General features: G+C 37.0%; 1 protein-coding gene across 1 annotated transcript in view; it reads right to left on the reverse strand.

Moving 5' to 3' along the window:
- Window positions 1-19,054, reverse strand: part of LOC126481250 (uncharacterized) — a 143,884-nt gene extending 124,830 nt beyond the window's left edge. Inside the window, exons 1-5 of the mRNA XM_050104865.1 lie at window positions 18,924-19,054; window positions 18,036-18,256; window positions 12,642-12,877; window positions 7,791-7,948; window positions 6,253-6,468 (exon numbers count right to left, since the gene is read on the reverse strand). Coding sequence (XP_049960822.1) covers window positions 6,253-6,468; window positions 7,791-7,948; window positions 12,642-12,877; window positions 18,036-18,238 — 813 coding nt within the window. The 5' untranslated portion in view covers window positions 18,239-18,256; window positions 18,924-19,054. The remainder of the gene's footprint in view (window positions 1-6,252; window positions 6,469-7,790; window positions 7,949-12,641; window positions 12,878-18,035; window positions 18,257-18,923) is intronic.
- Between the last annotated feature and the right edge of the window lie 7,770 nt (window positions 19,055-26,824).

A 26,824-nucleotide genomic window follows, 5' to 3' on the forward strand; every position in this document is an offset into this window, starting at 1 on the left:
CAAACACACACACACACACACACACACACACACACACACACACACACACACACACACACACACACACACACAGAGAGAGAGAGAGAGAGAGAGAGAGAGAGAGAGAGAGAGAGAGAGAGACCACGTACACATCTGTATGGCTGCATGTGCGAAGGCGTGTACTTTCGACTACAAAAAGATCAAAAGCTAATGATCATCGTTTCCTGTAACGTGTGTATGCGCCACATGTCAGTCTGATATAAGTGAGGGTGTTGCTCTTCCCTTACTTTACATAAAGTATTATTCTTCTTTGAAGTAAAAGCTATTAGACACACACTGTAGTTATGATTAACAAAGAAGCTTTCAGAAAGTGCTCTTCGGATCACCACCAAGCGATCCCGAAACATTATATAGCACACCAGTTATGGAGTGTAACACAGGAAGCTCTTTGTGCTTTCCCTTATAGAAAGCTTACTGTTATCATTAATCAATGGTACACAACCATTATCAACATCTACATTTTATAGATTGGGCTTTAAAGCTGTCCTGCAACTGTGTCCTTTAATACCAAGAAACTACAGTTTTCTGTTGCAGATTAGTGTATTAGGGAAAATGGCTATCAATGCAAAATTTTGGACTTGAGGAGCCAATCTATGGTTCAAGTAATGTAGTAAATCATATAGAAAATGGTAGATGTGAACACCATTTAACTTGACTATGTGCAGCCTTAATATGACTACTTTATCCTTAACATGCTTCCACTAAATTCTTTTAACTACACAGTTCCAAAGTAAACTAACAAGGACTGGACAAAACAAGAATATTAGAGAAACCAGGTAATCCAGCATTCCTTCTTCCACCTATGAAGAATGATAAGAGGTATTTTAACCCATTTCTTCCTGAATTAATTTTCACTTCTGAATTTTACAAATCAGAGATTTGTCATTGTCATTACTGAAAAGTACTGCAACAAGCTAAACAAAAAAAGCAATTAATAATTTAAGAAAAAGAAGGTGTAACATATGTCACACTAGGTAGATCATACATTTTAAGTGAAATACATGGCAGTAAATAAAATAAAGCAGTGTATGCCATTTACATTATGTTTAGCCAACAGCATTAATTTTCTGTGATGTGGTACAAAACACTTCGCACAAACCAACATCACATTTGCAGCACATTGTTCTTGGAATTTCTTTACAGTTTTCTGAAGTGCAGCCTCCTTTTGTGTGGTACCGTAGCTACCAGACAATTTTTTTTTCCCCACTGGATCTTACATGGATTACCTGCAGGTCAACCAGGACCTGTAGGGACTGTTGCATTGAAAGTCAAGTAACATTTCACCATTGTAGCACCGAAATTACAGTTGTGGCATATTCATAGCTGTCTTTCTGTAGAGGAGCCACACATTATATACAGACACATCTAGTAGCCACATACAAATCAGACACCATCAATTCTTTCCCCTGATGCTATACAACACTATATTTTTGTCTATTCAGTCAGTTCCGCCTGCCCCCTTATTTTTCTTGTATTCTCCAATAACACGTGGTCGCAGTACCAGTATTCTTGTCTTGGCTTGTATATTGGCTCACAGAACTCACTGGACTGATCCCATGGCTGGTGGAAGCAATTGTTACTGCAGAATTATCTCGCCATCTGCTAATAATCATTCCACTTTCCTTGCTGCCCTTGCAATCAATATTTCCTCATTCCTATTAGACATTGTCTTAAGGGTTATAAGTTGACATTCTTTAGGCAGACGAATCTCATGAACAGTGCCAGTCGCACCATAACCTCGTTCTTTCAGGTGAACCAACAGTATTGGCAATGTAAACAGACTGTCAAAATAAAACCTGTAGGGCCGATTTTTACTTTTATTAGTTAGTGAATCAACCAGTTGAACCAGAGATGCAGCATAATTTCCAAACAGTTTCTCATACATTTCATTCCTCTGTGGATCAGTTCCTTGCTGCATTTGAAAATCCACTAGATAACATATGTTTGTGTTTAGGCACTATGCATTATATGCCAAATCTACTGGCTTTACCTTTCAGAAATTGTTTGCATCCATGCCTGCCAAAATACATTATCATGCAATGATAATCCAAATTTTTCTCAGGTTTAAAATCGAGAGAAAACACCTCTTAACATTTCTGTTAATGTAAGAAGTTTCCACATTTTATTGTTTACACTGATTTGTGTTACCACCTGAGTGAATGAATCGCATAATTGTTTCATATCTGTCTCTTCTCATCATGTTGCACACCACTTCATTTCTCATGTCTAACCCCGAATCCCAGTAATGTCTTCCACTAGATACAGGATTATAGTCCAAGAGAATTAGAATTTCTAGAAAATGTTTTATCTCTTCATATGTTATTTTGGAATCTGGGCAATTCTTGAAAGAAGTGTATTTTGTAGATGCAGTCCTGAGAAATTTAATTATTTCATCATTCCAAAACAGTTCAAAGCACTGAACTGGAGATAAGCTTCTGTATTTACTGTGATCACTATCGGGAAATAACGTGTTATCACTTTGCTGATCCTCCCTTCTCCAATCTCTTATTACAGTTTTTGAAATCTGTAGCTTTTCTGTTTCATGTGAAATGACATTTCTTGGTTTATCATCATTAGAGCAGTCAGTCTGAGGTTTACCACCTAATCAGTTTTTGTTGGTCAATAGTACTTCTGCACCAGCATAAAGTTGCCACGGTCAAAGATTATCAATCTTTCCACACCATTTTCTTCATCAGAATCTTCATTCGACTCTACATTAGCTTCAGGAGGCTCACTAAATACATTCATTGCTGCTTCTTCTAAAATAACCAGTATTGCAGGCACAGACAGGCCTCCAAGACAGAAGGAAACATTATATTGACTGTGCTGCATATATGTGCAACACACAATTAAAAACTTGATTTGCAACCATAATAATGAATTGCATTTTGTGGCTAACCTACAATATATATTTCAGAACCTTTAACTTTATAATTAAGCAAAAGTTTTAAAAATTGTACAGTGTATTGCTGCAGAAAATATAACTCAGTTCTTATTCCTAGACGTAATCTTATTCAGAAAAAGAATTCAGTAAATGACAACCAGACAATCTTCTCTTCCTGCTTTCTGCTAGCAGAAACCTACTTCAATATCAGCAATAGAGCTTCCTTAACTGAGAGACATACAACAGGCATTTCAAACGCATGCATTGTTGCCAATAAGAGAAAACAATGGTAGAATGTTATGTGACATATGTAACACTAGGCAGAAAACGGTTAATGATTTTGGCGGGCATATCTTTGTTTTCAGTGGTTCCCTTCTGTCATTGAAAAGAAAGATAATGGGAAAGGTCTATGGAAGTATTTTAACTGACTTTTCATACGAAGGAGAGGCACAGGCCATGTTCTTTGTGCTTCATACTGCTTCTTCTATGATAACATCTGCACCTCCACAGATACAAATTTCTAAGAATGTTCTGATTAATGTGAAGTATAAATAGTATGTCTTTCCAGGACTCCATATGCAACTACCCAAGCAGTGGGGACTGTACTGGAAAAATAATAAAGATCCATTCACCATATTCCAGCATTTTTGAAGAAGTATGCACTTTTTTTTAAAATCAGGAATAAAAGTCCCACCTTTTTTTAAATAAGGAATAAAAGTCTCAGTGACCCCAGTCTAGCCTTTATTTGTTTCAACCCTTGGGAGGATTGATTCCCTTGTAACAGCCTCAGGTGGTCCAACCCCACATTGAGCAGGTGTTCACAACACTTTGTCTAACTTTGTATTTCTACACTATTAAAATTTGTGTGTGTCTACTGGCAACAAATTTACACTGGCAACAAATTTACTCCAATAAATGTTTGGAAAGCATATACCGCAAATTGCAAAAAACAAGAAAGGTAAATTTACTTGAGAAAATAATAAGTAGCCATAGTTGTCTGAGGTAAATAGCAGAGTCTAAGAACACTATCCCAGAGGACCAAAAGGTCCCTTCAAGGAATTGACATTACATCTATACTCTGCAAACCACTGAAGTGCATGGTAGAGGGTACTTCCCACTTTACAAGTTACAGCTTCCTGTTCCACACATGTATGGAGCACAGGGAGAATGACTTTCCATTGCCTCTGTGCACAATGTAAATTATCCAATTTTCTCACAATCCCCATGGATGTGATTCACTGGGGACTGCTCAAGGATGGTTTGATAAGTCTGCAAATTTCCGTGAAAGAATGGAACATTTTTTAGCGTCTCCATGGCTGGTAAGCTTCGTTATCCCAAGAATTGTATAAAGAATTTAAACAGTGTACAGTTCATTGCTGACAGTCACCTGAATTCATCAGTGGGTCAACAGATTGAAAATGGAGAAATAAAGTTTGATGTTGTTATTAAACATTTTCATTTGAAGAACTGGACTGCCGCACAAAGAAACAGCACTGGATGAAGTTCATGCAGACTCTGCACAATCACTGAAGACCATTTACTTCTGGATTAATGAATTTAAACATGGTTGGAGAAGCACCGAAGACTAAGTGTGTTTTGTGTACCCACTTGAGTCAACACAAAGGGCACCATTGCCAAAATCCATGATATGGTAGTGTAAGGTCACCGAATAAAAATTTGTGAGACTGCAGGCACTTCCACTGAGCGAGTACATAATATCTCTCAAGGAGAATTGCTATGAAGAAGCTTTGTGCAAGGTGGATGCCCCAACTGCTCAGTCAACCAAAAGCACATCTGGTACAACATTCAGCACAATGTCTGCCAATGTTTAATCTCAATCTGCAGAACTTGATGTGCCGATTTGTGACTGCTGATGAAACTTGGGTCCACCATTACACGTCAGAATCAAAACAGCAGTCGAAACAATGGATAATGGCTTGTGAAATGCACCAAAGAAGCCGTAGACCATTTAGTCAGCTGGTGACTGCCACTTTTTTGGGATTCCCAAGGAATAATCCTTTTAGATTACATGGAAAAACACAAAATCATTAATGGGTCCTACTATGCTTCATTGTTTGATAGTTTGAAACTTGCATTGGCTGGAAAAAACTTAAGGTTAGCATGCAAAAAAGTTCTTTTTCACAAAGATGGTGTACAATCCCTTATACAAGCAACAACAATGGTAAAGGTGCAGGAATTGGGCTTTGAATTGGTTCCTCATCCACCCTATTCACCAGACTTAGCCCCAAGTGACACTTGAAAAACTTTGGCTTGCTGCGAAGAAATTTTCATCAAATGAGGAATGAGGAAGTGATAATTGCAATCAACAAGGTGGGTTTTTTTTTTTTTTTTTTTTTTTTGCAGAGAATGATAGAAACTATTTTTCTGATGGGACGAAAAGATGGAGGATTGTGGGACCAAGTATATATATCTCTCAAAGCAGACTTTTTTGACAAGTATGATGAGTTGTTTATAAAATTTTATCTTGCTGTTTTACCACACTTATATAAGCATTCCTTTAGTACATATTCATAGTTATCACTTGAAACCAATCTTGAAAATTTGAAAGTAGGATTTCTCGGGATGATTTGCATCCATCTTCAAGTGTCTGCCATTTACATTTCTTCAACATATCTCTGGCACTTTCTCAGAGGTCAAAAACCTGTGACCATCTCACATTAGTCCTATTTGGCTGGCATTCCATACACTTGAATAATACTGTAGGTGGTTTGTAAGTGTGTTTTGTAAGCAATCTCCTTTGCAGACTGATTGCATTTCTCTAGTATTCCACCAATAAATCAAAGTATATAATTGAAGTTAAATAGTGCATGTGCTTGTAATAAGTGTTGCCATGTTACAGATATGCCTGTTGTCGCATGTATTTTGCTGTCACTAACACTGGCTAGTGGCAAAGATTATTTACCTTATAACATGTTTTACTGCCTGAACCAGATAGACACTGATGTAATGGAATGACAGATAACAAGATACTGTTTAACGATGTTAAAGGTATATTACTCAGCTTCACTGATTCATTGTAATTTACATTTCTCTATTTCATCTGACAATGTATTCTTACACCACAGATGAGGTAACCCAAAATGCATCTCATGAGAAGCTTTTTTAAAAAAGGCAATCAAGGCAAGTGCAGAATCATTAAAACTGAAAACTCTTAATTTCTTGTTACTGTAGTTTTAATTTTGTGAAGTGCACAATTTTAAATTTTTGCACTCAAAGCTAGATAAAAAGAGAAACAGGGAGATATGCAAAAAGCTGTATCATGATTAAAAAAAAAAATTCAAAACACTTTTTTTTGCAGACTCCATTACCTGAAATACGGCATGTGATCGCGACGACTCTGAATTTGCATCAGTTGGATGTTGTGTCCTGTTTTTGTTTCCTTGTGCTAACATTGCAAGTAATTTGTCTGCACTGTCAATTGTCTCCATTCTGAGGCCTGCAACAGAAACTCCTGCTCTACTGTCTTCTCGCACATGTAGAGGACCAGAAGGCTGCAAGAGATCTCTAACATTTTCATTGTATACCTGCAATAAATTTGTCAAAGATAATTAATAACAAACAATGGAAAGTCCAGGATGGAACAACAACAATATTGTGAAAAGGATACATTGCTACTCACCATATAGAGGAGATGTTGATTTGCAGACAGACACAATGTAAAGACTTATTCATTTAAGCTTTCAGTCAAAAAGCCTTCTTCTGAAGTAGAAAACACACAGGCACAACTCAAAACACACAGCATATGGCTGCTAGGTGCAGTCTGGCAGGGGAGATGGGTGAAGGGGGAGTGGAGATGAGGAAGAGAGCGGGAAACTAAAGAAGTTCCCCTCCCTGAAACCTCCAGACTGCACATAGCAGCCCTACCCAGTCACAACCATGTCCCTCAACACTCCCATAAGTAGCATTACACCTTTCCCCACCCCAAATGCCATCCCTCCTCCCCACAATCCCCACTACCTCATAATCCCCACCATCAACACGGGATTGATGGTCCCCTCAGGTACAGTTATGACTCCACCCAGCCACAGTGGCCAGACAGACAGAAACAGTTTATTTTACTGGAGGAAAAGGGCCTTCTGGCCAGAAGCTAAAACGTGTAACAGTCTTCATGTGCCTATCTGTAACGCAACACCTCGTCTGTATGATGAGTAGCGATCTTTCTTTTCATAGCATTGTAATTAGCAGCAAAAGTGACATTATACAGGACAACACGCTAAATTACTTTTAATGTTTTTACTTATTAAGAAATGTCAAGATCACTATGAACACTATACTTCTCCAAGGCTAATTTCCAACACACAAGCTGCAAATTCAAAATACATGATATAGTCACAATCAAGATGATAAAAAAATTGTAGCACTTATTATCCACGATAAGCTTACTACTAAGTGGTACTCTTATGCTGTAAAAGACAGAAATAAAAAAATAATTTTCTTCCTGGTATATGCTGCATATCTTACTTTACATGAGGTTTGTCACGCACTTCTGATGTATAATTTGATCATAGAATGCTCTTGTATAACCCCAATTCCATTTAGGGGAATAAAACATTACGTGCTAATTCAGAATTACAGCAGAAATTCTAGTCCCTGCACTCAGTGTATAAAGTTCAATTGACACCATCTGACAACAGATTTTTTTAAAAAGATCATCAATGCAGGAAGACTAATTACAATGGGAGATACAAGGTCTTAACAGTACTCCATAAGATAAGACAGCGCAGTGTTGCTTTTCATTTCTTAACAGTTGCACAAAATTTTAGTTGGTTTTACCAATTGCAATGACTTCATTTGACATAACATTTTTTCTCTACGTACAAATACTAGCACTTTACATTATGCTTACCTCCAAATAAGAAACACACAGATCGAAAGTTTTCTCATCCTTCAAGTTCTCCATCTCAGAATAAAGCTCAACCATAGTAAGGTAAGTAATTCCTGGACTGTCTGCACTTCCAAGCATTGTATATGTTTTCCCAGCTCCTGTGGCACCATAAACAAACACTGTGGATTCAAAAAGAGAAAGCAGTGATTAGCCCCTGCAAAGAAACTAAAGGCATGTTGAGCACATAAACTAACACTTCAAGTGGTATGTACTTACTACCAATAAATATGGTAAAATAACATCCTAATGAAAACAATGTCATGAAGTGAAACAAATAAGTTTATAGAATCGCAGATAATACTAGGGAACGACAGGATTGGAAACTTAACAATTTACTGAACTTATTTGATACTGGAATAAGTTGAGAGATTTGAGGTTTGGCTCACTTTTGCGAGATTCAGCTCAACTCACGAATCTTGCTAAACTTTATAGGATTTGGTAGGACAGATTCGTTTGATGCCTTAATGCTACGAGAGAGTTTGCAAACATCAGCAGTCAAACACAGGAAAAAAAAAAAAAAAACATTGGGAGTAAGCATTGACAGAATTCTGGCAACGGCATCAGGTCACAGGGCACTCCCAACTACTTCTGTGTCTGAGCCTTGCTAAATCACGTTTAAAGAAATAGGGAACAACACAGACCTCAACTGCATCAATTACTTTTTACCTAGTGACAGATTGTAGAGCCTGGGATTTAACTGTAAGTTAGTATAACTGATAGTTAAAATCAAATTGCAACAATATCACACATACTGATAGAAACTGACAAAAAACAACACTGGTTTAAAAATAAAAGGTATTCCATGGGAAACAGCTCAGGATATGCACCAATATGCTCACATTCTGTTCAGCGGGTAGGAAATCTCTATGAAGAAGTACAGACACTATTTAATAATCACAAATCCTACACAGCAATATTACAATGTGTAATCTGAAGCAGAAGACCATAAATTAAGTAAAGATTCTTCAGTTCAATATCAGAAATAAGGGAGCTCCTATGTTGGAGGAAATTCCCATGCAGAGCTATTACTTTGTTGTAAATCCTTTATGCTGGGGAAAAAAAAAGAATGAAGCCTGAAAAAAAATAAATAAATAAATAAAAATTGTAGACATTTCATCAAACAACAAAAAACTGTATAGGATGTAATGGTTCTAACAAACTTTCAAATTTTAATTTGCTGTAGGACTGCAATGCAGAGCAAAAACAGATACAGAAATAGACAGTCTCTTCTGGGCAGGGTATTAGAAATGTGATTTATAAGAACTGATCTATAAATAAGGAGGTATATGGGTTTAAATTAAGCAAAAAATTTAGTATCTTAAAAAAAGGCAGACTGCAGATAAACCTGTGGTATTGTATATCAATACCACCCCACAGGCATCAAAGTTGGCAACAAAATTTTTCAAGTTTCCGTGATATGCTCATAGCGGTCGTGCGGAATTGGCAGATACAATGGTGCGCACCCATTACGCCAGCAGCTCTACACCACAAGCGTCCTCTGCTGCCACGATAGAGGCTGGTTCGTGGCAGCAGACTCACCCTTGCCACCACCTCGTTAAGCCACGTTACGCAGATGGTTGTCTAGTCATGGTCCCGACACCATACACAGTAAAACCAAAAGGCAAAAATCCCATCGCAGCAAAGGCTATCTGGCATAGTAGATATCGCCCAGAATCCTGGGGCTCTAGAGTGTACAGGCACCTACTCTTCGGTACATTTGAGGACGCTCAGTATCACCAGTGTGATCCCTGCATCATCAGGGGGCAACGACCATAAGGGTAAATGATGCCACCCCCTCCAGCCGTCCAAAAATGGAGGACTGGTTACTGCACTAGATTTCAGGTGAAAACATAAATCCACCCTAATAGTTGGTACAGAAGATCACAGTGCATGATGGAGAGATTATGCACCTTCCCCTAATGGCCCACACTTGTGTGACATTTAGAGAAGTGGTAGCAAAACCTAAAAGATGACTAAGTAATTAAGCCAAAAAACTAAGGAAAATACTGTAAAATGAGTTAAGAGGGATGGGTGTCCTAATAATGACCAACTCGTCAATGTAAAAGGTTCACTAGGTACAAGATTCCTTTTAGTCACCTCTTATGACAGGCAAAGCATAATTGTGGGTCCATTCAAGTTCCTGGCACAGCAGGTAGCAGAGATGGCAGCAACACAAACCCAGCATATCAAAAGTGTAATTTATCAATCTGCAATATGGCTGGTCACATTGGTCAGGATCCCATAACAGTCTCGCAAATATGGAATCAGGTTCAGGAAGCCATACACAACAACATCTAGAATTTCAGTGTGTCTGCACGACTAACCCTCATAGTGTACTGATAATGTATTCCACTCAACCATGCAGGATCATACAGCCATATCAAATACCTCAAAACAGGAAATCTGCTTGTTTTCAACAACAACAATATGCATATGGACAGTGTGATTATGTCCGAAGCATCAGGGGCAGTCAGCATAGTGACCCATGTTGTAGCAGTGGTGTGACCAATGACAGCACTACACACAGAAGTGGTACCACATTGTCTTTTCAGACAAGTCTTGATTCTGTGTTCAGCATCAAGGTGGACATCACCATGTGTGGAGGTTCCAAGGATAATTAACTTTTCCAGATTTCAATTGCCACCGCCGCCACCGCCACTGCCACCGCCATGACATGTTGGTACGGGCAGACATTGTGTACATAGTACAATCACCCCTGGTTCACATAAAACATAATTTGGGCAGCAACCGTTAAATTCTTATGATTTAAGTAAGCCCATTGGCTGTACCCTATCTTCAAAGCTCTCCACGACACTATTTCACCAAGATAATGCACAACCACACACTGCCCATGCTCCCCTGACCTAATTCAGTGCGGATGTTTGCAGTAACCCTGGCCACTACATTCTTCAAACCTCTCACTCATTTAACCTGGCCACTACATTCTTCAAACCTCTCACTCATTTAAAACATGTAGTCACACGCTGCTGAGAGGCTGGCAAGACCGTTTGGCAGCCCTTATGATTGGACTGACAAAGAGCTGATGCAGTGTGAATTGACATAACTATGTGTTATTCAAGACGAATTAGATTATGCCTAGCCAGGCTGAGCCATTGTTGCTGTCGCCAGAGGAGCTAGCTCTGCACTACATTTCATACAACTTATAGCACCAAATCATCTACAAATTCATCATGTAGCCTTCCTGCTATAGTACATATGAACAGTAAGCAACATTTTTCATTATTTACTATCCTTTCCAGTGTTGCAGTTCTAATGGCCATCAGTGTATGTAGCAGGAACAAAGAAAAGATTGGAAATAAGCAAGTGTTAATGAAAAGATAAGAATTTCAAGCAAACAATAAGAACATGATAGAATACATTGAATTAAGGTCTAATTCTATATTTCTTAGAAAGAGTGTAAGAAGATACAATGAAAAAGTAACATGAGCACACAAAAAACAAAACACGTATGTTGGGTAGACGTCACATTTCATCAGTTGCAGTGCCAGACAGCACAATAACACAGAAAATTGTAAAAGCACTCTAAGATTCCTTTGAATATTTGTACAGTTCAAAAAAAGAATCATATACAATATCAATGATGGTAGATAATGTGTAAGTTACTCAAGATATGAAGAAAGGACAGGTTCGTGCAGACGGTGTTTCAGTGAAAATTGCTAAAGCTGGATGAAAAGTAACACACTGAAATTGCACAGTTGTTTCCTAAAGTCCATAATCTGGGACTGAACGAGGAGACAGACGGAGTCGAGATATCACCAAAACTATTATCCACCAGAGAGGGCATTCTCAGATCTGGAAACAAGGAAAACAAAGGAGAATGTGATAATGGAACATACCTTGCACCACATTCATTTCCCTGACAACACTGTAGGAGGAACTCATTGCTTGCCTCTAGTACAGATAAAGTTTAACAACAAAAGGAAGAAGTTGATACAGTACGTTTACGAGCAGGCCTGAAAATTTTAGCAACACTAAAATAATGTATAAACAACACACTGGAAAATTGTGCAAATTAATAATGAAGTTAAATCAGGAGTTTATGATTTCCTGCATTTGGGTCATTTCAAGATAAGTGGACAGGCAGCAAAAGAACACAGCAAATGAGTAACAATGTGAGCAAGTGGTAGACTAATAGGGTTTTGAAAGCTATGTATTTGATTAGTGTGGAATGAAAAGCTTACTACTGGTCTCTGTACCGTGTCTCTGCTGGATTCTGAAAGAAAGTGGCGGTGGTGATGATTCGATGGAGGAAGGTAAATGACAAAAATAAAATGCACGACAGCCATGTGTGTGTATTGCTGAAGACCACACAAGCATGGAACAGTCCAGATGAAATAATTATTCAGCAGTGCATGTCAAATAGCGGATACAGACAAAATTTAAGCTCCTTTGTAACTAAAGAGAGTGTATTAGAACAATATTCACCAGAGGATTTATGACTTTTCCACCAGTTACATACCATAAGGTAAGGACCTAAGACAAACCATCTGTCGAAACATAATAAATACAAATTAATCTGTTGCATAACTTATAATACTAAAAATGTATATGTAACACAAAACTGCAACATACACTTATGGATTAGTATTACATTTAACATTTTCTAAAGGACCAAGATATTGTTTCATGAAATTTTTACAATGAATATGATTTTAACTATTCCTCTAAGACACGTTCAAGAGTGGGTTACTAAAAATACTTCTTGAATATTCAAGCTTTGCAAGAAACATTCCACAAGTTAATAAGAGCAGTAATGCTACCTTAACTGTGGAAACTTTCACATATTCATACCTGAGCAATTATAACCACTCAACAAAGTCTTTATCATTTCTTTCGTGCTGCCTTCAAATACTTCTTTATTTGTTGATGTGAAACCAAAGACTTTATCAAAAATGTAGGTAGTGTCTTTATTTTGTTTCTTTAACAGATCCCTGCAGTTTTGTTTGACACCATGGTAAAAGAATGAAGGTTCGTCAATTTTAGGGTCAAAAACAAGCATCTTGTCATCGACTATCTGGATGATGGATCTGTAAGGTGAAAGATTTTGCAAATGAAATAATACAATAACAAAGACTGTATACCAAGAGACAAATGTCCTACTTTCACTGCACTAAAAGAGTGCCATTTACTTGCCGTAAAAAAGAGTATACAACAAAGAAGGAAAGTTATTTAAGTTCCCAAATTTTTACATTTTATTGTAAAAGTTACATTAGTAACCATAGAAGATAAATAAAAAAGTACGGTAGAATCAGCATGGCAAAATATTTATGGTTTTAGCCTTTATCCATAGCACTAAATTTATTTACAAATTGGAAAAACCTGCCTGCATATGACACTAGGAACAAGTCATTAACAACACAGTTCAATACTGAAATCTGAGGAATTATCAAATTTTATGACTACCATATTCCACAATTCAGGATTACAAATGACAATGACAACTTTAGTACAAACACTGACACTCACTCAAGACCATCCAGTTAGCAACATTTAATTAAATCCACATACATCATTCCGAACAATCTGACTGTTACTCAAAGTCAAAAGCATAATATTTACAACATATGTACTAGCAGAAAATAATAAAGGTACAAAGGGAGATAATGTCAATGGAAAGTAGGGGAGAGGTGAACAGAAAACAGGTACAAGTATAAACATTTATTGGCTGGAGGAGGCCTTTAACCAGGAATCTATTTAAATGGTTGATGACAGAAAGTATCTGAAGGTTCAGTCCATAACAGATCAGAATGATGTTTGGACCTTATACTGTTTGAATTTGTTTCATTGTATGATATGCACCCACATAGTAAACAAAAAAATACTCTTTCAATGCAAGATCATATGTTGTACAAATTTTAAGAAATAATAATTGTTTGCTATACTGAGATTATCATAAAACTTCAAAACATCCATTTTGTTTCATTTCTAAAACAAAAAGTGCTTTCATATTTATGTTCACAAACAGTGGTTTACATTTCAAGACAGAGAAAGGATGAAGTCCTGAGAAAATGAAGGACTATGAAAGAGCTACGAGGGTTTAACAGCAAACCATAATATTACTTTCCTTCAAAAACAAGCTGAGGTATTAGGCTTACTATTATTTCAATCAGGTCAACACTGTACACCCAAACCTAGTAGACATTTCAATAATAAAAGCTACCCGTACCAGAAATTGAATGAGAATGATTTCAATGAACATTTGCATTTTTGTTAGAAGATTTCAAGGTATGGATAAAGATACAACAATGAAGGAGCTAGTCCCTGGAGAAGAATGTAAGCTTTGCATTTGCTACTCTAGTTGTTCTTTTCAAGGATGAAGTCAGAACTGGCACTATTGGTTAAGGCAACCACACCATGTACGAATTCAATAATTCTCAAATCTAAGCAATTATATTGTCGAGAAATGTTTGCATACATTAGCATTCCACCAGTATCCAGCAAAACGTGAGTAATTTAAAATAAAACCAAAGTTTACGAGACCTTCTCCCTTTCCAAGTAGTTCTGTAGTTCTATAATATTGCTGATCCACAATGAAGCCACATGTATTCAAGCTAAAAGAACATAACAAAATATTCATCAATGATATCATTAGTGTTCTTACTCACACTGTCTAGAGTACACATGTCTACTTTAGTGCACTTTCTACAGGTCACCACACCAATTACTTATAAAATTAATTTGTTACTATAATGCCTCCATCTCGTTTATCCCTGGGCACTGTATGCTCATTCATGTGTCACAATACTGTTGCAGGACTTGCAGATAATTTATATTAGATGCCAATGATGGTAAACCAATTGTTCAGTATGACTTCAACTACATTTTGCTTACCAGCACCATTTAGTAACTAAAAGTTTAGGTGTACCAGACACTACAAAAAAAAAGCACACGTCCCGACCTTCCTAGTGAAATAGTTTATCTCAGTTCAAAGCACAGGCAGAGCCCTACTCTGTGTGATAGTTAAGTCTGGGAATGATTATAAACATCTGAGGTTGGCTGATATTGATGCAGTTTTTCTTCTCACAATAGGAACTACTTAAAACAAGGCAGAAGCCTTTGTATGATGAAAACGTTTGCAAGATTATATCTAGATCTAAAATATAATAGGCCAATATGTGTACGTACTGACAGACTTTTCTCCATGACCCCAACCCCACAATCAACGACTTGTGAGTGGGGTGGTAGATAGCCTTTGGTCTCATGCTGTCAGTAAGGGAGTTTGGTTAGGATATGTGTGTGTGTGTGTGTGTGTGTGTGTGTGTGTGTGTGTGTGTGTGTGTGTGTGTGTGTGTGTTGAGCAAAATCCACAAAACATGAAGCAATGTATACTTTTAGGAAAAGCTATAAACTCTGCGACTGACGAGCCCTATTGTACAAGTGAAATTTGTTTAGTCTTACTTTCTTCCCACATAATACGATGCTTTTGCAGTTTCGATATTCAGACTTTAATAACAACATATAATAGCAAATGGATCAGTTTTTAATCTCTCGGCATGTTTTCATCAATTAAATTTTACTGGCAATCAACAGATGCAAAAAAAAAAAAATACCAGATATAGTCAAGGATAAAAACTAACAAATGAATAACTGAACGGTAGAGTACAGTGATTTCAGATACATATTTCACTTATTCTTCCATGTATAATCTTTTCATACTTTACTGCATTTTTGTCAATCACTTCACTTCTTCTCTTGCATTATTCCTTGCAAGTATAAACCGTATCATACTCTTATTAGTTACTGTGGATGATTTAATATTACTGCCATTCCTTTCCAGCATCATTTAAACACTACTTTGTTAAGACAATATTACTAAACAAACATTGGCCCCATGGTGCTACCCAGAGTTAAATACATCTGCATAATGTAACGTTAATGCCAGTATGGCTGGAACAGTGTGAGGCATGCTTAATCGAATATATTCACTAATACGGTAAAGTCAGAGTTCCAATTAGTACATTATACCCATATATCTGCTAAGCACAATCACTTCCTTCCACACACAACAGTATGGGTGAAACGTGCATCATGAACGAAAAAGATACAAATATTTCCACATATTCTGCAAAGTTGAGAAGTGATATATTATTTAGACTTACCTAACAGTAGGGCCTACTTATTGTCCTATATTTCATGGATTTTTGCCCATCACATTCACCCACTGCCATGCACTGCAACCAAATTGCTAACAGGATAACTGCATTCATATTATACTTAATAAGGTCTACATCCTTATACACCTCTTATCTCTAATGCTACTCACAGCTTCTCCCATGCCACATATTCTGACCCTGGCAAGGACGGGTTTCTCAGATAGTTAATCTTACAAAAGTGTTGTGTTACAGACTACATAAATTGGCAGCTCATGACAGTCAACTCAATAACTTCAACAGTTTTGGAGTTACAATCCAATTCATTCTTCAAAATGTTTGACAATAAACACATGTACAGAAATTGTTAGCATTTTCAATATTTCAATTGTTGACTGCTATAGTACTGTTAAATATTTTTAAAATAATTCAGACACACATGGTACATCAAGGTCAAAACATTAACCAAATATTATTGCAGAAGGAGAGAAGGAATTTATCACAATTCTGTTTTGCCAAATCCCAGAGTAATCTTGTCACAGCTACATTAATTACAAACACAATACCAGCACACGGTTTCAGAGCTACCCTTACAGTACAGAGTTTCAGAGAGAGTATAAGGGAATAATTGACAGGAACGGGTGGAAGAAATACAGTAGAAGAAGAATGGGTAGCTTTGAGGGATGAAGTAGCGAAGGCAGCAGAGGATTAAGTAGGTAAAAAGATGAGGGCTAGTAGAAGTCCTTGGGTATCAGAAGTAATATTGAATTTAATTGATGAAAGGAGAAAATATAAAAATGCAGTAAATGAAGCAGGCAAAAAGGAATACAAACGTCTCAAAAATGAGATCGACAGGAAGTGCAAAATGGCTAAGCAGGGATGGCTAGAGGACAAATGTAAGGATGTAGAGGACCTGAGTCGAAACAAGGCTCCGGGAGTAGACAACATTCCATTAGAACTACTGACAGCCTTGGGAGAGCCAGTCCTGACGAAACTCTACCATCTGGTGAGCAAGATGTATGAGACAGGCGACATACCATCAGACTTCAAGAAGAATATAATAATTCCAATCCCAAAGAAAGCAGGTGTTGACAGATGTGAAAATTACCGAACTATCAGTTTAATAAGTCACAGCTGCAAAATACTAACGTGACTTCTTTACAGGTGAATGGAAAAACTGGTAGATGCCGAACTCGCGGAAGATCAGTTTGGATTCCGTAGAAATATTGGAACACGTGAGGCAATACTAACCTTACAACTTATCTTAGAAGAAAGATTACGGAAAGGCAAACCTACATTCCTAGCAATTGTAGACTTAGAGAAACCTTCTGAAAATGTTGGCTGGAACACACTTTCAAAATCTGAAGGTGAGTACAGAAGATATAAAATGTAGACTGGTAATGGCAAGGAAAGCATTTCTGAAGAAGAGAAATTTGTTAACATCGAGTATAGATTTAAGTGCCAGGAAGTCGTTTCTGAAAGTATTTGTATGGAGTGTAGCCATGTATGGAAGTGAAACATGGGCGATAAATAGTTTGGACAAGAAGTGAATAGAAGTTTTTAAAATGTGGTGCTACAAAAGAATGCTGAATATTAGATGGGTAGATCACATAACTAATGATGAAGTATTGAATAGAATTGGGGAGAAGAGGAGTTTGTGGCACAACTTGTCAAGAAGCAGGGATCGGTTGGTAGGGCATGTTCTGAGGCATCAAGGGATCACCAATTTAGTAGTGGAGGGCAGCGTGGAGGGTAAAAAATCTTAGAGGGAGACCAAAAGATGAATACACTAAGCAGATTCAGAAGGATGTAGGCTGCAGTAGGTACTGGGAGATGAAGCTTGCACAGGATAGAGTAGCATGGAGAGCTGCATCAAACCAGTCTCAGGACTGAAGACCACAACAACAACCCTTATTCCCTTTTAAATATGTACAATTTAGATCGAAGGTTCCAGTCTTTAATCCTCCTCCTGAGTGAAGAACTCATAAAATAAACCATACCTCTTACTTTATATTTGCTGAATGTAATACAATATTTTATGCGTGCATGTACTATTTACTTAGTGAAGTACTATAGTCACAGAAGAGAAACAAACCTGTAATTTTCCCCCGACTCTCTTTCATTTGTAGGGCGCACTCTCACAACTACTTTCACATTTGACTGACGTTTAGCGTTCTCCTTTAACTTTCTTGCTGAACCCGGAGAATACTGCACAGACTTTCGCACATGAACTGACTTCTTCTTCACTTTACTCATAGGAGAGAAGGATCTTTCCAATGATCTTCGATTCAGCACCATCTTCACAGGAGGTGGTAACTGGAACAAAATTATGGAAGCGCAAGTAGATTATCCAACAAACAACGTAACTGACCACATTTATCCTAATATACTATTAATCACAGCAGTTTCCTAATTCCCTACAATTGGCGCATGTATTTCACCACTATCTTCCGACCTCTTTTTAAACATGGTGGCATTTCTGACTCCCTTTTGCAACTAATTACGTTATTATATGACCACGAGAAACAACAACTTTCACTACTTAGGGGTAAAAAGGAAGTACGCCTTCTATTTCCTGACCAAATAGTAAGATACTACTGTACTTATACGTAAGCGAAAACAGAGAAATTTTGATGCATTTGTGTTTACGATCTAAGGAATAGGAAGAGGTACACTCTACAGCTCAATAATAAACATTCACTACATTAAATTTTCAATAGCGTAATGGAGCACAAACCAAACTTCAAAGGTTTGTTTACAAACAAATAAGACAAAAAATTCCTCATTTATGAAGCCCTTTGCCGATCAACCATATGCCGTGCGCTTTAATAAATGTGACACTGAAACAAAAAAATTTAACTCTTCAATCGTCACAACAAAAACTGCGTAATAGGTAAACAGTCCGAAATTTAACTGAAACTTCAATCCCCACCCATATGAACTGTTCAATTCCAGCACTCCACAGCAGAAATATACCACGTACGTTCTTGTGAGAAACAGTTCTGTATGCGTTGTTATTCCAAGGTGAAAATCTTCTTGAAATCAGCCACCAAACTAATTACATTAGCAGTCTCAAACATTGAAACCGCAACTTCCAGTTTGAATATAAGAGCCATACAAAGTTTCTATAACGAGACACTACCAATCTTTGAACAACATAATATAACCACGACGAGCAGAAAAATTGCTTCCTTGACAACCTTTATCACATAGGTCTCATCAGTTATTAGATGATATTTGAATAGCATTTTTAAAATTTTGATACTTTGTCAATTTATTTAGGTAACGAGCAATATAATACATAATAGAAAATTAAAAATTACGTAAGTACTGAGCAATAGTAATAATGCACTTATGATATGATTACATTAGACAAGTCTATATGACAAAATTTATACAATATTTGAGAACATATGAAATGATTTTACATTACAGAAATCCCCCTCCTTTGTAGAGGAATTTATTTATAGAGAAAAAACAGTCGTCCACCAGAAATAGCTCCAGCTCATTTTTGAATAGGCTTAATTTGCTTACGAACTTGGCTGTTTGTTTTGTAGATGGCCGTAAATGTGTACCAATGCAGACGACTCTTTTTTAATAGCAGGACTTATGGATAGGTAGATGTGAGTGTTGTTATAGTTACTGCCTAGTGGTGCTATGACAACACATAAAGCTGTATTGCTGATAAACATCGTCTACGAAAGAATATTCTGGGATAGTGGGGATTTTTAGCACAGGGCACAACAGAATGATGCGACTTTGCCTACTTCACATTTGATTTGGACGGATGAGTTTTGAGTTACGAATGTAATTTGAATAATGGATGTGTTCCCCAAGGACAAAAACGTGCACGATATGCCTGCAGTACTGCTTTTCCGTTACACCTTGTGTTCAGTACATGTAATGAATTGTATATACAGGATGTTCCCCGTAAGATATGTCAGGTGCATTTTCTCTAATGTTTCAGTAGATATTTGCAATTATATTCTTGCTATGGTAGCAGGAGTCAACCCTACACATATTGGTCATCACGTCTTTAATGCGACGTCCAGTGTGGAGGAAAAGCGTTGGTTTGTTCCCGATTACAAAGAAAATTATTTAGGAAGCGGAATTTCACGTGCGCAGTCTAAAGAGCAGTGTCAAACCAGTTCAGTGCCATATTTCTTTTATAAATACCTATTAACAGGGACAGTAAAACACGAAGATTAACTGGTACTGCAGCATTGACTGAGAAGCACTACTGCTTGGCGGTAGCAGTCAATATGAACTAGGACGGTACTGTCGCTGCTGGAGTAGTACTCACTCTTCGTTTTTTGTGCCTGTTAATAAATATCGATAAAACAAATATCGCACCAGACTAATTTGAGACCACTCTATCGAATGGGTACATAAAATTCCTCTTTAAAAAACAAGGGGGAAAAACCGACATTGAGCAACATATGAAAGGCGTGATGGGGTAAGACTCTTTTGGTACGTCGTATTAGACTAAAGCTTTGTCTGATAAGTCTGTCTCTGTTCTTACGATGTTTCCAGTGGTTGTGTCTTGTGGGAAATAATGTATTCTGTAACCATTCATTTCAAATATCCCACATTCCCTTCCTTTCTAATTTATTCAGTAGAGTAACACGATCTATGATGTGAATTGTTTTAGAAAGGTCAAAAAATATGCCACTAACAGTTTTCTCCCGATCTACAGATCTTAGGACAGCAAGTGATTACTTGTAGGGACCTGTGGTTGTGGGTCATTATTGACTGAAGACGTTTATTCATAAAATCTTGGCGCCTGTTATAAAAGAGCTTTTCAAAGATATTTTAGAATCTGTGCCAAATGCCTCTAATTCTTTTACCCTATCAGCAAATAATTTGGTGGAATGAGGAAATTGTGTCACCAAGCATTTCCCTTTAGAGTCATGCTGGTGATAGTCCAGATTCTGCTTCAGACTGCCAATATGTAGATTGGTATAACTTATTATCTCCAATATTATACTGGCATGGTAGTGGAAGAAGACCTACTTTTCTAAATAGCTGTTTACACAAGTCTCTCTGCTTTTTAAATTACATTATCCTGACAGCTTTCTTTGGAGCTTAAATATTTTAGCGGACTCAGAACTGTGGCCCCAGAATATGAGGCTATATGTTAGGATTGAGTGAAAAGAGCATGGTACACTGATGCTAGGATGTTTATACTTCCTGACGGATCGAAGCATAAAACATTTTTTACTTAGCTTGGTAGCTGTGCTGTCAGTGTGGCTTTTCCTGCTTAGAGTTTCAGAGCTAAATATTCCACCGAATTTAGTTACATTTTCCTGTTCAATACTATTTCCACCTATTTGTATAGTTGGGATGGGGGGATTTCTGTTCTGGACTGTATGAAATGTTAGGCCTACAGTCTTTTTTGCATTAAGAAGTAGCCTATTAGCTGTAAGCCATGAATCCATTGATTGACTGCAGCTTCGATATGCTCATCTGAGTCAGATATCAGAATGTTGGTGTCATCGGCCATAAGGAAGGTATTGCAAGTCATAGGTTAAGAGGAAAATCATTAATGAACAGGAGAAATAGAACTGGACCTAAAACTGATCCTTGAGGGTCATCATGTGTTACGGTTTGCATATCAGAACATGAAAATGTGAGTTTTGCTGAAGGGGTGACCTCACACAACTGCACATATTGTGTTCTGTTTAGTAGGTAGCTTGCAAACCAGTCGTAGGAAGTGCCCTGTGTACCATAGTTACATAGTTTTTGTAATAGTATTCTGTGGTTTAGAGTATCGAAGAACTTTGTAAGATCAAGGAACAACCATACAGCTGGCTGTTTCTTATCTACCAGAGTGAGAGTTGTATCTAGAAACTTATAAACAACATGTATTGTTGTTTTCTCTCCTGGAATCCATATTGAGCTGGAGAAAGGATAGCGAACATATTCAGAAATGATTTTAGTCTTTCAGTCACTACATACTCAAATGTTTTACTAAACACAGAGAAACTGCTATTGGCCAATAATTATTGGGATCCTGTTCGAATCTTTTTTGTGCATCGGTATAATTTTTGTTATGGTAAGTAATTTAGGCAATATGCCTTCCAAAAATTAATGTTATGTGATAGAGGCTTATTTATTATACTTCAACATCTGTGAACAACTAAATCATTTAGAACCATCCCGTGATTTGTAAAGATAAATCTTTCAAGGTTGTGGAGTCTTAGAAAAGAGGTATTTGTGTAGAGTTTAGCAACTGTTTCAAGTTCCCAGTTAGTTTTCTCTATTTAGTTGTAAAAAATGGTTCAAATGGCTCTGAGCACTATGGGACTTAACTGCTGTGGTCATCAGTCCCCTAGAGAACTTAGAACTACTTAAACCAAACTAACCTAAGGACATCACACACATCCATGCCCGAGGCAGGATTGGAACCTGTGACTGTAGTGGTGTCGTGGTTCCAAACTGCATCGCCTAGAACCACTCGGCCACTCCAGCCGTCCTATTTAGTTGTATTTTCGATTTCTGCTTCTGAGGTTGGTGATAAGAATAGTGAATCAATAGGGTTGCTCGGAAGAGAGGTCAGCATAGGGTTATTATTTAAGTGATTTGTAAGGGTTTCAACAGAATTTGTGAAGAAGGAGTTACATTCAAGAACCATTTCTTTTTTGTTAGTAATGAATCTTCCATTTGATATTATAGGTTATCTGTCTTGAGGTGACCGCACAGTGATTAAAAAGAATTACACCAGATGCATTTCTCTTTTATTTACAAAGGATCTTCTGTGGTATTCTGTAAATTGGATACACACATTTGTACATTTTTTTCCATTTAGGTTAAAAACAGCGTTTTCTTTATTAAGTTGGTCTGCAAGCTACTTAATTTATTTATTTTTATTTATTTATTTCTTACACCATGGATCCAACTGTGACAATTTCACATGGATGTAGTGTGTGTCAATTTTGACATTGTCAATGACAAGTACTAGTACACTATGTTTACAGGTAAAGAATATAAAGTTACTTAACCACTACAATGATCCATAACACAATATAATGCAATGAGAATCCTTAGACCTACAGATTACAGGTATAAAACAAAGTAAATTAAACCTGAAAGGTCATATAACCCAGACTGTTAAATATAAGCAGTTAACACTAAAAGAGTTACATATGTGACAAGAATGTTCAGCTTAATGTTCAATTTATATGATAATACATCTTATTTTAAGGCCGTTTCTCACTGTGTTTCATAAACTCTTCCAAACTGTAAAATGACATGGCTAAAAGAAATTGCCTCAGAAGCTCTTTAAATGTAGATTTGTTGGTAATTTCACATTTGTTTTCTGGAGGAAGAGCATTAAATATCTTTATACCAGAGGACTGTAAACCCTTCTGCACAATCTTCAAATTTTTACCTTCAGTGTGGAAATCATGTTTCCTCCTTGTGTTATACTGATGGTATTCACTGTTACATTTGTATAAATCAGTGTTTTTACTTATGAAACACATAAGTGAGTATATATATTGAGAAGTAGTTGTAAGAATTCCCAGATTCCGGAATAGGCTTCTGCAGCTGCATCTAGGATCTACACCAGACATCACTCTTACAACATGCTTCTGAGCAATGAATATTTTCTTTGCAAGAGGTTGATTTCCCCAGAAAATAATTCCATATGCCATCAAAGAATGGAAGTAACCATAGTATGCAGCTTTTTTAATGCTTAAGTTTGCACTGACAGAGATGATTCGCATTGCAAAAACTGAAGAGCTGAGTCTCTTGTAAAGATCTGAAATGTGATGGGACCAGTTTACTTTACAGTCAATCTTCACGCCTAGAAACTTTGTTACTTCCACTCTTTCTATGACCTGTGTGGCATATTTAACAGTCATTTCTTCCTCAGTTTTGACAGTTGGGATGAACTGAATATAATTAGTCTTACTCAGGTTAAGTGAAAGACCATTTGCAGTAAACCATTTCATTAAATCTATAAGAATAGTATTAACAGACTCTTGAACATTTTCACATTTAAGACCATTAACCATTATGTTAGCATCATCTGCAAAGATGGTAAAATTGCACTGAATCATTGAAGAATAAGGTAAATCATTTATAAATAACAGGAACAGTAAAGGACCAAGAATAGAGCCCTGTGGAACTCCACAATTTATGTCTCTCCATTCCGATGAAATCATTCCACCACACAAATTGTCTGACTTATCTAAGACTACTTTCTGTTTCCTCTCTGTCAGGTATGACTGAAGCCAGTTATTTGCTACACCACTTATTCTTAGATGGTCTGCCTTCAGTAACAGTATTTGGTGGTTCACAGTGTCAAAGGCTTTACATAAATCACAAAATAACCCTGTTGTCACCATTTTCTCATTTAGAGATTCCAAAACCTTATCTATAAAAGCATATATTGCTTGTTCAGTTGACAGACCTTTCCGGAAACCAAACTGATGTTTGCTGGGAATATTGAATTTATGTAGGTGTTCTAAAATTCTAGAATACATGAGCTTTTCTAGTACCTTTGAAAACACAGTCAGGAGAGATATTGGTCTGAAATTTTTAACATCAGTTTTCTCCCCTTTCTTAAAGAGAGGCTTCACGATAGCATACTTTAGTCTATCAGGAACAATTCCTTGCTGCAAAGAGGCATTGAAAATATGACACAGTATATTGCTTACAGAAGTACAACACTGCTTTAACAATTTGCTAGAAATATTGTCTACTCCACAGGAGTTCTTGGTTTTCATGGAGGCAATTGTTCTTTCAATTTCTGATACTGTAACAGGTCTAATATGCATTTGGATGATTTTGTTAGGGAAAGCATTTCGCAAAAAGGTCAGGGCATCATTCACAGAACCCTTGCAGCCTATTTGCTCAGACACTGACAGGAAGTGTTTATTAAAGATTTCAGCTATGATCTCAGGATTTTCCACAAGATTCCCTTCATGTTTGATTATGAAGTTTTCTACAGCTCTTTTTTTATTGTTCCCTGTCTCTTTGTTAACTATTTGCCAGACAGTCTTCATTTTATTATTGGAGTTATCAATTTCTTTTACATAATACAGTGCTTTTGATGTCTGAATAACTTTCTTTAGGATTTTACAATACATGTTATAAGGTGTTTCTTTACATAGTCTGCACCTTCCCCTCCTGTTAGCAGTGGTTAGTGTCGACAGGCCTCATTTCGCATCTGCAGTTTTCGGCATTTTGCGATATATCCTGTTCTGCACTATTTATAATTGACTTTCTTAACTGTTTTTCATTCATCACTGCCACACTGCCACAGTGTTTATGTCTATTCATTTGTTTTCTTTCACATTGCGAGTGTTGCCAACCCTTGAAACGGTTTGTGTGTGTGTGTGTGTGTGTGTGAGTGTGTGTGTGTGTGTGTGTGTGTGTGTGTGTGTGTGAGAGAGAGAGAGAGAGAGAGAGAGAGAGAGAGAGCGGTAGAAAGAAAGAGAGAGAGTTAGTGAAATTGTTTTGTATGTAGGTAGAGGCTTGAGAGGAGTGGTGGATTTTTTTTTTTTTCGAGGGATGGGGGGGGGGGGGGGAGGAACGACAGGAATGGCCTGGACAGTGATTATGGGACAGGCCTGGGAGCAAAATGGTAGTGCTAATTGGATCTTGTGGTTATATTTGTACTTTTAATGTTATATTAAGTGGTCAATCAGTTAAAGAGTGTGTGGTTTGCGAAGTTGATCTGATCATTTATGAGTTGTTTCTTTTCTGTTATGGTTATTTGGATGTGGTAGTTTTCTTGTTTATCCTTATCATTTCCATGTATGTGTCTTTGGTTGTAATTTTATGTTGGTGCTGGTGTAAGTGTTCTGCAAAAGTTGAATGATCCGTCCTATACTTCCATGCTCTTATACGTACTTTGTATCTGATGTCAAGTGTTCTCCTCGTCTGACCTATGTATCTTCCATCACATCTATTGCATTTCAGTTGGTATATTCCTCATTTCTGAGACAGATCAGTTTTTCCAATTGTTTTTGGGAAGTATTTCTGAATTCAGTTGTTATTTTGTTGTGCTATTTTATGCCTTTTTTGAAAATATTGGATATTCTTTGTGTCCAATTTACAGAATACCACAGAAGATGATTTTTAAATAAAAGCGAAATGTGTCTGGTATAAATCCTTTTAATTACATTGCAGTCAGCTCAAGACAGATAACCTATAATATCAAATGGAAGATTCATTACCAATAAAAAAAGGAAATGACTCTGCACTCTTCAATTAAATTACACAAATGTTGTTTTCCTAAATCTTTTAGATGCATCCCCTGATTTGTAAAGATAAATCTTTCAAAGTTGTGGAGTCTTAGAAACGAGATATTTGTGTAGACATAACGACTCTTTCAAGTTCCCAGTTAGTTTTCTGTATCATTATGTTTGCCCAGGAGTCAGGAGCTAGGTCATTTCTGGGTGGGATGGCTAGTAGCATGATGTCTGTATTAGCTAAGAGTTTTAGCACTTCATTAGTTGAGTCGATCGCTTGCACTTCATGAGAATGGTTAATGTCATTCATTCCTCCTGGTCATTCTTTGTCAAATTCTGGGCTAACATATTTACAATCTCTTAGTATTACACACATTGAGGAACCTGGTGTAACCCAACATGTGGCTTTTATGATGTGTCTTCTTAATTTATTTGCAAATTTCCGGCCATAGCTATCTGTGTGAATAAAAATACTTTGGTTTATCTTGTCATGGGGCTAAATGCCTTTTTCCTTAGTGTTCCATTCGTGGCGGTATACCCTTAGCATGTAGTGAGATAAGCTACTAAGCACAGATTTTAAAGTTTTAAGCTCTATTTGTGTCTGAATATGATGTACACAAATTGTACAAGTTCATCTTTTTAGGCCTACTCTTTTGGTAACATTTGCACAGGAGAAATGAAG

The sequence above is a fragment of the Schistocerca serialis genome, chromosome 5, assembly GCF_023864345.2.
Source record: "Schistocerca serialis cubense isolate TAMUIC-IGC-003099 chromosome 5, iqSchSeri2.2, whole genome shotgun sequence".
NCBI classification, from domain to species: domain Eukaryota; kingdom Metazoa; phylum Arthropoda; class Insecta; order Orthoptera; family Acrididae; genus Schistocerca; species Schistocerca serialis.